This window comes from Corapipo altera, unplaced genomic scaffold, assembly GCF_003945725.1.
Source record: "Corapipo altera isolate COAL_440 unplaced genomic scaffold, ASM394572v1 46, whole genome shotgun sequence".
In the NCBI taxonomy this organism is placed as follows: Eukaryota; Metazoa; Chordata; class Aves; order Passeriformes; family Pipridae; genus Corapipo; species Corapipo altera.
Genome location: NW_020884883.1, coordinates 2,512,317 through 2,525,996, shown reverse-complemented (window position 1 = coordinate 2,525,996; position 13,680 = coordinate 2,512,317). Strand labels below are relative to the sequence as shown.

Sequence of the window (13,680 nt, the reverse complement as noted above, 5' to 3'; positions counted from 1 at the left end):
TCAGTTGGGCTTGGGGCTCTACATGCAGTTTCACACAACCGAGATGCAGGAAATTAGTGAGAAAAAGAATGATACTTTAATGAGATCTGAATACATTGGGTCAAATTATAATTTGTCCTAAATTTATATTAGTTTTACTTTATTTCATTTTAGCTATTTTGTTTCATTGGAGTTGCAATGAATTTCCTTGAGTCTGACTTTGTTTTGTCACTGAGAGGTGCTAACATAAAAAACAAAGAGGAGAGTTTGCTATTTTACGCAGCATAAAAATTACTGTGGTACTTTCCCAGTCCTCAGGCTGTAATTGCTATGCCCCATTCCTTGAGCGTGAAAATTCCTCTGCTTACCATCTTTCTAAGTCATCTAAGGAGAGGAGATGAGACTAAGTGTGAGTCTTACAGTAGGCAGGACTTTTATTACCATGAGAAACTTGTCAAACCACCCTTTCCAAGTAGGTGTTGAGAATAAATCCATGTGCAGGCAAAAAAAAAACAAAACCAAAAGGTTCTCCAGGACCTGGATGATTTCTGAGGACTCTTAGTCATTACCAATATCTGCTTCTTCTAAGGAAGATAAACTTGCAATATTTTTGATTTCCCAATGCATTTTCTCATGAGAACTGCCCTCTTGCTTAGTTTTGAAGCATCACTCTTGAAATGTCTTCACAGATCTTGTCACCATCAGTTCTACCTTTGAAGAATTTTTTGTTAAGAACACTGAAGCTGTTTCCCATCCTCCACTTAGCCTATGTCTAACTTGGTCATATCTCTTACTCCAAATTACAATTTTGTTTGTACTGGATCCCTGCACAAGTTTCAGATTTTGCATCTTAATACTGAAACCTATTATACTACTGTTCGTTTGCTCCCTAAAATGCTATAAATTCTCCTATAATTTTGATAGATCCTTGACTATGTCATAAATCCTTGTTAACTTTCTCTGGTCTTTACATTATCTGTAAATTTGGAATTGGCAGTAATATTAGTTTTCCAAATCTTTATTGGTAACTAATATGATAAATAGGATTAGTATGAAAATCTGACAAAGTGATTTCTGGATTCTCACATAGCCTTCCTGAGGATCTAGTGCATCAAACAGAACTTTCTGTACTGTTTTCAGACTATCCTGAATTCAATCTTGTGTAAAACAGTAAAACAAACTTATCAGGGACAGTATGAGAAAGGAAGTTAGCAGATAAAGGAACCTCATACACTACTTAGAAGCTATTGTTTTCCATCTTTCTTTTATATTACTGTTTTTTAAGTTTAAAGTAGGTTTTGGCTCTTGTTAAATTTTCTTGCATAAGAAAGTATGCCTGAAAATGCATGGAATAGGAAGACTTGCTAAATCCATGTAAGAGAATTTTAAGTCTTCTAAATTTTATTTTTTAGTCATCATTTTCTGAAGAGAATGAGGTATTTCACATATTAAGGAGAACACTTTGCTTATGTTGATATGTGCCTTCCTTGACACTCATTTGACTGCATTTTGTGGATTTGACACACTTCAGGTTTTTCAGAATAAATTAAAACATGAATATTTTTCTTATTTTCAGAGCTTGAACATTTGATGGCATTAAGCTATGAAATAAAGAATCCAAGTAAGTTGAAGATCTGAATCTGTGTGGTATTCTAGAAGAAATATAATAACATACTAATGACTGGAGTTCCAAAAATATTTTTCCTGAGATAATGGCAATTGCATTTTTCATGGCAGCTTCATTTTTCATGAAACAACTTACTTCCTTATCTTTCAGTTTGTTTAGAGGAATATTAGTTGACATTGAATAAAATCATAATTCCTAAATGTCTTTGAAGTTTAACTTTGACAATAGACTATAGGTTGTTCCTAGACAAATTCTTACACAATGTGTAAGCTGTAAATTCTTTTCTCTCTTAAGAAATTAATTTAAAAATTAGCCAAAGACTGCATTAGAGGCCTTTCCCTGTATAAGATTTATTTGATATCCATAAATAAAAGGGAGTTGCTAGTATTTTACTACAGTATTTGCATTTCTCACAGGGTTTCATGTGTTATTGACTTTTGATCCTTTTCTTTCTGTAGCAATACCTCTGAAATCAGAATTAGCCTATGAGGTTCTCGAGAAAGGAGAAGTTCGTTTCTGGATTCAGGCTGAAAGCTTATCTCCAGATTCTACCTTCAGATTTGTTATTAATGATAAAGAAGTTGAAAACAGTGATGTAAGTACATATTGAGTATTATGTATAAGTGATTTCGTTTAATAAACCTTTATGCAATAATAGGTATTCTATTGTTATCATAGAATCATAGACTCATTTAAGTTGGAAAAGACCTTTAAGATCATGGATACCAACAGTGAACCTAACACTGTCAAGTCTGGCACTAAACCATGTCCTTAAGTGCCACATCTACATGTCTTTGAAATGTCTCCAGGGATGGTAACTCAACCCCTATCCTGGACAGCTTTTCCAATGCTTGACAACCTTTGCAATGAAGGAAATTTTCCTAATATCCAATCTAAACTCTCCCGGTGCAACTTGAAGCCATTTTCTCTTGTCCTATTGCTTGTTATTTGGGAGGAAAGAACGACCTCCACCTCACTACAATCTCCTTTCAGGTAGTTGTAGAGAGTGATTAGGTCTTCCCTGAGTCTCCTTTTCTCCAAATTAAACAAATTCAGCTCCTTCAGCCATTCCTCATAAGACTTGTGCTGCATACCCTTCACCAGCTCTGTTGAACTTCTCTAGATGTGTTCCAGCACTCAATGTCTTTCTTGTAGTGAGGGGCCTGAAACTGAACCCAGGATTAGAGGTGTGGCCTCACCAGTGCTAAGTACAGTGGGATGAAACTGCCTTGGTCCTGCTGGTCACACTATTTCTGTTACAGGCCAGGATGCCTTTGGGCTTCCTGACCACCTGGGCACACTGCTGGCTCATGTTCAGCAGCTGTTAACCAGCAGCATCCCCTGCTCCTTTTCCACTAGGCAGATTTCCAGCCACTCTTCTCCCAGCCTTCTCCCAACACTCCATGGGGTTGTTGTGACCCAAGTGTAGGATTGGCATTTGGCCTTGTTGAACCTCATACCTTTGGCCTCGACCCACCTATTCAGCTTGTCCAGATCCCTCTGCAGAGCCTTCCTACCCTACAGCAGGTCAGCATTCCCAACTTGATCCCCTCATCCAGATCATTGATAAAGACATTAAACAGGACTGGCCCCAGTATTGAACCCTGAGGAACACCACTTGTGACTGGCCACCAGCCGGATGTAACCTCATTCACCACCACTCTGGGCCCAGGCATTCAGCCAGGAATCAGTGCACCCATCCAAGCAATGAGCAGCCAGTTTCTCCAGGAGAATGCTGTGGGAAACAGTGTCAAGGGCTTTACTTAATTCCAGGTAAACAACAACAGCCTTTTCCGCATCCAATAAGTGGATCACCTTGTCATAGAAGATCAGGTCAGTCAAACAGGACCTGTCTTACACAAGGCCATGCTGGCTGCGCCTGATCTCCTGGTTGTCCCATGCGTATTGCATGATGGTTTACAAGATGATTTGCTTCTTAACCTTCCCTAGCACCGAGGTCAGGCTGATAGGCCAGTAGTCTCCTGGATATTATAGTTGCTTATTACCATGTTATTAAGATGTGATAATACCTGAAAAGAATGTCAATATTTAACTTGAATCTTTTTTTCAGTATAGAATTCCTGTTGCACAGTGAGCCTACTCATACCAGAAAAAAAGAGCAAGGTTTAACTCTCAGAAATCTGTGTTTATTTTGGGTAACTAGATGACCAACAGTCAAAGAGAGGAGAATTTAAACACAGAGCACAAATATTTTAGAAAAATAGCTCAAGAAAAAGGCTGCTTCAAGTACAGCTTTGGACTCCACACCAGCAAGACATCAGTCCCAGAGACTCTCTGAGGCTCACGTTACTAGTTTTACATATAATGTGGGAGGCACTTGACAATGAAGGAATGTTCATAAACTTAAAACTTTTATATGGTATCACTTTCTATTTTTTTTTTTTTTTTTTTAATTTTGGCTTAGAAACTGAATGGGCATTAGAGCTATGGAGAAGAAAGGGCAGGCCACCATCTTGCATTTTTCTAGCTCTAGGAAGACCTTTCATACAAATGGGCACAAACAAGCTCTCAAATTGGGCTGAGAAGCAAACAAGGTCATGCCTTTGCAGGGTAGGAGCATGGTTCATCTACAGGTCATAAAACACAGCAGTGGGAATACATATTCCTGGGGGGAATCCATCTCCAGTGCAGCTGTTTGAAAGATTCAATTTATTCCTGAGAATGCAATTCCTGGTTTGGGTCAGAGACGCTTATCAGCATTTTTATACCATAGAAAAGCAAAGAACATTTACTTTAATTACATATTGACAAGTGGAAGAAGAAGTATTTCTGAGTAAAATACTTCTCTGTTCTTCTTGCTTTAAGAAGTAATAAAATATAGCACTAAACCCCTGAATATTAGTGCCTAGGATGTATTGAAATGACAATACTTTGTCTTGGCAATGTTTGTGGAACAGAATGAGCTATTTTTAGTTTGCATATGTTTTGGAAGTGTTGACATCAGAGAGCCTTGAAGTGAAGCTGCATTATTTCACCTCTTTAATTAGTAACCCACAGGTGACATTTACGTTTGGAGACTGATGATATTTTTGTGGAAAGTCGCATAAAAGTCTAATATTTATGGTGCCCATAAAATCATTGAACTTCATCTTGCTGCATAATGGCAATAGTTAGAAGCCTAATTGCACTCTAAAACCTGTCTGGAGACTGGGCTACAGTCACTGAACATGTTCAATAGACCATTATGCTGGTGAATTGTGGCCTGATTCTTGGCATTGGCTGAAGTGATGAATTTTTCCTGCTAGGTCCTAAAAGGGAACGTTTTTGCTAAGATTTCAAAATAAGCTGAAACCAGAATGAACTGAACCCCATTTACTCACCTGTCTTTTAAATATTTTAATATTTTGTTTCCTTTATCCAAAAATAAGAGAGTAAAAAAAAAGAAAAAGAAGCTTTATAAAGGATCAGAGTAAAACATGCATCTTGTTTCCCTCCCCCCCCCCTTCTACTGCTGGCAAATTTAAATTTAACATTTGCCCTGAGATCTCATGAAGTAAATGCCAGTGAAGTCCTTGACCTCTGTGGGCAAGAGATTGTAAGCCGGAATTTTAATTTGCATTTTTTGATAGTTTGGGTAAGTTTATAAATGCTCTTTTTAACCTACCTGGCCTATCTCATTAACTCTTAAAGATGAACTCTTACATAAGTAGATTTTGTACTTAATTTCCTGATTAATTCTATCTTGTCTTATTCTTTGATATTTTCCTTTACACTATGTATGGGAAATAGCGTATCCAAATTACATGAACATTTCTCCCTGTTATTTTTTATAAATATTATACCTCCGTTTTTTCCTTTTAAGCCATTTATTTAATAAATTATTATCCCGATCTATCTGTTGACTACTGTTTTGTTAATTCCATATACTTATCTTCATCCTTCAGTTACCTCACTAAGATTTAGAAGATTTGTATATTTGAGAATACTGGTACTGAATGCTAAATATCTTGACTATGTCTATGCTGTTCTTCCAGACTTGTTATCCATACAACAGTGAACCTGTTTTTGAGGCTGGCCAAGATGTGTCACTCAAACCAAAAGCAGATATATCTGTGGTGTCATTCCTACTATTTTTGTATCGGGACTTAGAAGTTCTTCCACTTAAGGAAGGTCCTAGAGAGTTTAATAAGTGACATTTTTACGAGTGGTTTTTTTCGCCTTTCTTCTTTCTTCTCCTTCCCTAAACTTTATCTATCTGTGGCTTTAGTACCATTTTTTACATTTGGAATCCAATAAACAGGTCAATAAAAATATTCTATTTATAAGGCATCATGTCTCCTTTTAACAGTATCTATAATAAATTTATCACTAACGGGGTCTATAATAATTCACTGCATATAACTCCATCTAGATGGTGACATTTACGGCTTTGTGCCATCACAAATGGAAGTTGGTGTGTAATATCCTTGGCCACACTGGTTACCTAAATGTATTCACCAAGTAACTTCTGTGGGTTATTCTCACTTAGCTTTAGAAGATTGTTAGTTGAGATTCATAAAACATCACTGGTAGTGGGGGACACAATCCTCATGGTTGGAAGTCACTGAATAAAAGAGAATATTACTTAGTAAAAAGTGCCTATATCTAAAACAGTACCTGCAAATTTAAAACATGTATTTTGCAAGGATTGTCCAATATTTGCTTGCAATTTTTTGTTTCTTGGTGATGTCTGCCAATAATTTATCTTTCTGGAATATTTAATAGAAAGCAAACACATAAAGGACACAAACAATGAAAAGTGCATTTAATTTTGAATTCAAGTCAATATTTGGTATTTTGAGTATTCTGCAAACAGTTTAGTGGGTAGCTATATGTTCTGATGGAATTCTACCACTCTTTTACTGGACTTGGTTCACCCTTTTTGGTTCCCAAAAGCTTTATTGGTTTTGCTCTAGTTACTTTTCTCATGGTCTTTCACTTTATTGTTCTTTGAAAATCATACCTAACTTTAAATGAGAAAATTGTTGTACTCTTCCTAAATAACATTTTTTTTTTAGTGAGAAAATAAGATCCCCTATTGAGCCCTATGTATGTCTTGGATATTTAGTAGTAATGAATTTTTGGATTTGTTGTGGTGGATTTATTTGAAGATCCACATTTGTGTCTACAAACATAATATTTCCAGTTATTTCTGGACTCTGTTAGGAATAGTGCTTCAGCCTAGCAAATCCCCTTGTTGAACTGGAAGCTGTAATGCAGCTAAAGGCTGGCTGTGTAGGTTCTTCTTCAAATATGCATAGTGCCATAAACTATTGTTTTCAAATCCGAACCAGCTGTATTATGATGACTCCAGGATTCGAAATGCAGCTGCACACAGAGATTTGTGTTACCACTGGGATCTTGTTGTACAACAGTAAATACAAGCACACCCCTGTTTCCACAGTTTACAATTAAAAGGACACAAAAAAACTTGAGTGTGGAGGCAGGAAGATGAAACATAATTAATTCGATGGGGATCATAAGTAATTTACACTGTACTAAAAAGTTATTATTTGTTTATTTCAGAGGCATAAAATAAATTGTGACCGTTCAAATGGCATTATAGAAATGACGATGGAAAAATTTACAATTGACAATGAAGGTACCTACACAGTACAGATTCAAGATGGAAAGGCCAAGAACCAGTCCTCATTAGTTCTCATTGGAGACGGTACGTTCACTGAAACATTAAAACTTTGATGAAGAAGCGAACTTCAAATATTCTTTGAGTAATTTTGTGACTCATTTATTTTTCATTCACCTCTTCTAAAATTTAGCATTCAAGGCAGTACTGGCTGAGTCTGAGCTCCAGCGAAAGGAATTTCTCAGAAAACAAGGTAAGACAGAGTAGATTGGTGACTCTAGGGCCAGTTTGCAGCTAATGATTAATCTCTGGTGAGTAATAAGTGCTTACAGCTTCCATTCTTCATTAGGTGAGTACATTGTACAATTTAAGAAGATGCTTGAACCCTTAGTGGATCTTATTTTCCAGTATTGTCAATTTGTGACAGAACCTTAACTAAGTAGAGAAATAGAGTGGGAGCCTTCAAAAGAGGTTATCTTTGCTCAATATTAATGAGAAGTGTACCTACTGTAGGCTCTGATCCAACCAAACATTTAATCACCTTTAGTTTTAAGCATACAAATTATCTGTTCAATACAATTGACATAAGAGTAGACAGCCAAGAAAAGTAGTACCACAGAGGAAGATTAAAAACTTGACCATGTAGTTTCTGTCCAGGCAAAATTCCAGGAATTAAATATATATTGGTTGCATAGTTGTTATTCAATTGTAGGGTTTGTTATATACTTGTTATCGATATAGTTTGCAGTTGAATGAAAGAATTACTATTGGATACCTAATTCAGGATTCTATCACTGTGAAATCCTTAAAAAATTGAGCTCTGGTTTGTAATTTTCACTTGTAAGCAAATGGCTATTAGGATGAAAGTAACAATGAAAATTAAAAACATTTATTCTAAATAACTTAAGTAAGATTTTCTATGGAACCAATGTAATTTTTTTTTGAGGATTGTTTGAAATTGATTTAGGAAAGAAATTATACCACTTGCAGCAAAAACTCACAAGATCTTTCAGTTTTCAATGATTTAAGTGAGAGTTGGAGACTTTGCTACTTCCCAGATCTGGATATTACAATTATGGGCCTTGATCCTGCAGACATTAAAACATTGACATTTACTGAGATGAGTAAGCACAACAACTTCAAAAAAGGATATGAATGTCAGCAAATTTTCATCAGGATGTATTTCTTTGCAGGATTAGAACCTTAGTGGGGAAAAGGAATATTTCCTGTTTTGCTTGTAATATATAATACATTTTTAAACTGTATGTTATTTGAAAAAATAACATCTGGCATGGGATTTTTGCTTTGAGCATTTAATAGTGTGTTTGGATACTTTTGTTTAATCTCCAGTTGCTTTTGCATTAGGTAAATTGTACACTTGTTTGTAGCCACTTTGTTTCTTTACCTAGTTGGCAATTTGGAACAAACATATCTAGTAAACTAACTTGTCTCACTCACCATTTTACATTTTGGAATACTATATGACATACAAAGAGAGATGAGACTCAGCTTTCTAAGCTGTAGTGTAGACACCTGGGTCAGTATGATAAAAACTTACTGCAGGATTTTCCTTCAAGTGCATGAGTAGTTCAGGAATTTGCTCTTTTTCTGGTGTAAGGATATTATAATTGTCATAATTTTTCTTCCTTTCACCAGATCTCTCTGATACTCTTCATTCTATAACATTGCTTTAAAACAATTTTGTTTCTTAGGTCCTCACTTCTCAGAGTTTTTGTATTGGGAGGTTACAGAGGAATGTGAAGTTTTACTTTCTTGTAAGGTAAGGAAGTATACTTGAAATTATTTGTTAGAATATGTTGATTAAAAAATGAAGTAGGAAAATGTGAGGAAAGATTTAGATATTTTTTAAATTAGAAGTTTCCTAGGAAAACTTTTTTAATTATTTAGAAATTTTTAAAATGAAAATTTCTGACTGACTATTCTTCAGCAAGTGTTCATTAAACAAACAAATAAAAAAAATAGGACATTTCTAAATGTATTATTAGGTGATCCAATTCTTAATAATAATTGTGAACCATAAAAATAATTTACACAAAATACGTATCCTTTATTGGTCCTTCTTCCTTCCTCAAAAAATAGCCATGAAAAGCCAGATCAAAATCTTTTATTACCATTTTCTGATTTAGAGGTTTCTCTAACAAAGCATCTGTTATTTAATCAACTGTAACCAAATATGCAACAAAGGCTTCTAGAATTAAAATTATAAAGCATGATTTTTTATTATATTTGGCTAATGACTTTTGAATCTTAAATAACGATAATGTGTATTGAACTCAACATAACTTTTGCTATAAACACCTTTATATGCCTTTCTGAACTGATATATTTTCGGTTTTTTTGCTCTTCTATTGTGACTAATTAGAGGTCTGAATAACTAAGTTAATTGAATTCAACAGGCATCAAATTCTTCTTCATTCTCTTTTCCTGTAATATGGACTCTTTTATATTAATTTTCTCCTCTTCTTTTGAATAACTTCTGACTTTTAATTAGACTTACTTGAATCATTTATTATGAGCAATTTACATGCACATTTGTGGGATTTTTTTTCTGCTCACTAATTAGGAGACCTTTAACCTCAAGTTATTCCCATCAGAACTGACCGGAGAGGTGAAGCTGCCATTCTGTGTGTCCACATTTTAGGGCTCAACACTCATTAGCTAACATGATATCTTTGCTGGTACTGAGCTGCATAGCTGGAGTACTTTGTAATCTCCACATGCATTTGCCTCAGGCATGAACCCTGCTTATCCTTTCATTTGCATGGGGAATTAAATGTTGCTGAACCAGTTATACTAGTGTTAATTCTCTACAAATTAATCTGAAATTGTCCTTCATTTCATTGACTATTGAGCCTGTTTATACCACTGAAGCTGGGAAAGGCTGAGCATCTGATTATTTGCTTTTCACCAGTGTGCTTTTTCTTCACAAGGTCAGAACATTTTATGTAAATTAAATCTAGGATATGGGATGTTTGCACACTCATCACTTTAACTATGCTGTTGACCTTATAATGTTTGTTACTGTTAGTATGTGACTGGCCATTAGGTTCACATGATACTGTTGTTTATGGCTGTTTAACTGATATTTGTACACAGGAAGAGTTTGAACAGCAAAGCATGGATTTGTCCTTCAAACTTCAGATACCTGATATAAAAGTTTGATGTGTGGCCATGCTGGGCTATTTCTGTGGTAATAAAAACAATTAAGGAACCATCTCTGCCTCCCCAAGCCATATCACAGCACTTGGCCCAGGTGTCTTCCAGACTCTGTTTAGTACTCCTCTGCAAAAGCTATTGTCAAGGGTGTTTCTACCTCTTGTAAGGGCCTGAGATAATGTGAAGAAAGTACCTGTAAGAGAGGGCATTTTGCCTTAGCTTTCTTAAAGGCATGACATAGGGCAGTTAGGAAACCATGTCAACTGGAAGCTTGCGTAGGGCAGGGGACTAACTGAATGATCCAGGCCTATAACAATAACAATGAATAAATGTGGATTGTGTTATAAAAGAGTATATCAAATGTTACCTCACATCCCACTTATTTTCTATGTGATTGGACCTGATTGACTTTTAATTGACTTAGTATTTAATTCCAAATTAGCTGGGATGGATGATCATGTTCTTGGTATTGTAAGTCCCTCAGTGCCAGTGGGACATGATTGTCCATTTGAATGACAAATTAATGGTGTTTGCTTTTTGCTTTTTACTTTATCTTTACTTTTTCTTCATATGACAGCAACTACTGTCAGTTTTCTTCTAGTAATTCTAAATTTCAGAACATTTAGTACCTGCTCTTGCATAACTTTGACCCTTATTTGTACTGTGTCTCTTAAAAGCAAGAGTTTTGGTGTGTGGCTAAACAGAGAAAAAATAACTTTTCATAGTAATGTCAACACGAAGTAACAACAGTACTGCAAGTTGCATGTGTCTAAAACTCAGTCTATTTATTGTCAGATTGAGTGCTAACAGTCTTTGATGAAAAATTGTTGAAAAACATTAAAGGCTTGTTCCTTCAGGTTTTGTTCAAATAAAATTGCCACTCATGTCATAGGACTACAGGAACACTTTGTAGTCACTGGTAAATGTGAAATGCTGCTCACTTTTCTCAGGCAAGTCATTGCTTTGGGCCAGGTTGTGATCTCAAATACTCTGTCAGAGATCCATAGCAACCACAGTGGTAATTAAGCAGCAATAGACGTGATTAATTTGAGCATGTTTCATAGAGATGTCTAGGAATCAGTATAGGAGACCCTCCTATTTAGTCACCTCTAAGACTCTAAGAGTGACTCTTAAGAGTCACTTTCATGGAGCTGTTCATCTATGGAATGACTTCTCTAATGTGAAAGGGTTGGAGCCTGGTACATGTTTTTCCCTCCAAGCAAACCAGTTGAAAACTACTGCAGATCTATATTAACTTCTGGGCTGCCCTCTATCCATTTGTTCGGTTTTTTACTTTTTTTTTTTAAGGAGCCTTTTTAAAGCAACTGCCTGGGGACTGAGAAATGTCTTGCCATCTCTGTCCTTCTACCAAAGCCACACTGACTGGGAATTCAGGCTACACATTAAAATGCCAGTGCACTTTGTGATTTTTAGAAGGGTATGGGTATAGTGATGTCAAATAAACCACAGTGTTTTTGAAAGTGAGGGAAAATAATAATATATATATTGCCAGGGTTTCTAAAAGATCTGCTTTTTTAGCTTCTTTAAATTCAAAGTTTGAGGTAATTTATCCAGTGATATTTTAGGCTTATCCAATACACAATTTTTATTTCAAAATTAGAACAATACTTGAGGTATAGATGTAGTGTATTTATGCATTGTTTAGATGAGCTGCTGCTACTACAGCAAAATTCTGCCTTTCAGGCATTTGTGCTATGTTGTTAAGCCCCTTTGTGTGGGGCAGACTGTAATTTGTAGGATTCCTCGGATCTCTGTACGTCCCATAGGACACAATGTAGTAAGTAAAAAAAAAAAAAAGGATTCTTGCTGCAGCCTGTAATTTTGAAGACTCAGATACTCTTGGAATAGTAATTTCAGTTGCTATCTGCGATTTAGTCATGAGAGACATTGCTTAGGTAGCTGGGATAAATTTCCAAATTGGCCAAAGACTATCTAAGATAGGGCCCAAGTTCTGTGTTACAGCTCTGTGGAGTCACATGGCAAATACAAAATGATAAAGGAGAGTTCAACAGATCTAATTTCAAAGATACTTGTCACAGCTATCTCTAGACGAAGTACAACCACAGAGCGAGGGTGCAAAACCTTTTAAGGGAAGAGGTTGACTGGATTTTCTTTAAGGATTTTACAGGGCTCTGAAGCTGTAAACTGTGTACTGTGATGTAAAGAAATACCATAGGACTAAGATTTACTTAGTAGGACTTGGTTGAAATTTTTTACTTAGCTTTGTTTGATACGCGTTATAAAACAATGACTTCCTAAATTGAAAGTACTTGTGTGACTGCCTGCAGTGTGATACCTTTCCTCAGGACACAGACAGGCTTACGTACCTTTTCTGTTGTACAGGTTGCAAACATAAAGAAGGAGACTGATTTCAAGTGGTATAAGGATGGTTCTGGGGTTGATGTTGAGGAACTCCCTGACCTGCAGAAGGGAGAATGTCACCTCAGTATTCCCAAGGTACAGTATCTCCCACTGATTAGAAATGACAGTTTCTGCTTGACATATTATAGATTTGCCAGGCAAAGCAGTAAACCAGCTATCATGAGTTCTGTGAACAGTTTAAAAAGCCCTCATATTTGCTACCTTTCAATTAGCTGGTGAATAACTAATGCTTGTAAAACATATCTATTTTTGTTGTCAGCTCAGACAGTTCATGCTTAAGTTGCTTCAGAGTCCTTAGGTGAACTCTATCTTGTTCTTTCTTATTGCTCCTTAATTTTTCAATTTGTTCAAGCACCTCATTTTTGACAGTGTTTCAGTTTTATTACCTGAAATGAATAAGTTTGAAGTATATTGCTTCTTAAAATTTATCTTTATGCAAACAGCCTGTCTTAAACCTTAGCTTACATAGTCACTGTCTTTGTCAAGTGACAAAACCTCAGCAGACTGAAATTTTTTGCTTTCAACATAATGTACCTTCCATCTAATTGATTTAATAATTTTATTTAATGGCTTCATATTCTTCTAATTTCCTTCCTTCATTTCACTTGCAAGAGGATACTAACTTTCCAGGGGCTTCATTTTTCTTGAGTAAACTTTTTTTTTGAGAGGGTGGTTTCTGCTTGTCTTGGATTGCTCCTGTTATTTGTCATTCAATATGTTACTTGTGCTATGGTTTACTTGCTTGTGGATTTCTGTAAATCCAAGAATTAAGTAATCTCCAATATATAACTGTTTATCTATTTTCCTTCAGGTTTTACAATAAACTAAAATAAAAACATCAAAACCCCTGACTGCCTTTAATGCAGTATCACTGTGGTAGATTTTAGAATGAAAACTCTCCAAGCATAAT

At 35.7% G+C, this 13,680-nt stretch overlaps 1 protein-coding gene across 2 annotated transcripts in view; it reads left to right on the top strand.

Moving 5' to 3' along the window:
* MYOM2 (myomesin 2) overlaps positions 1-13,680 on the top strand; it is a 77,861-nt gene that overhangs the window by 52,659 nt on the left and 11,522 nt on the right. For both annotated transcript variants that reach the window (XM_027641018.1, XM_027641019.1), the window contains exons 25-30: positions 1,556-1,600; positions 2,065-2,201; positions 7,133-7,277; positions 7,384-7,443; positions 8,903-8,970; positions 12,732-12,845. In XM_027641018.1, coding sequence (XP_027496819.1) covers positions 1,556-1,600; positions 2,065-2,201; positions 7,133-7,277; positions 7,384-7,443; positions 8,903-8,970; positions 12,732-12,845 — 569 coding nt within the window. The remainder of the gene's footprint in view (positions 1-1,555; positions 1,601-2,064; positions 2,202-7,132; positions 7,278-7,383; positions 7,444-8,902; positions 8,971-12,731; positions 12,846-13,680) is intronic.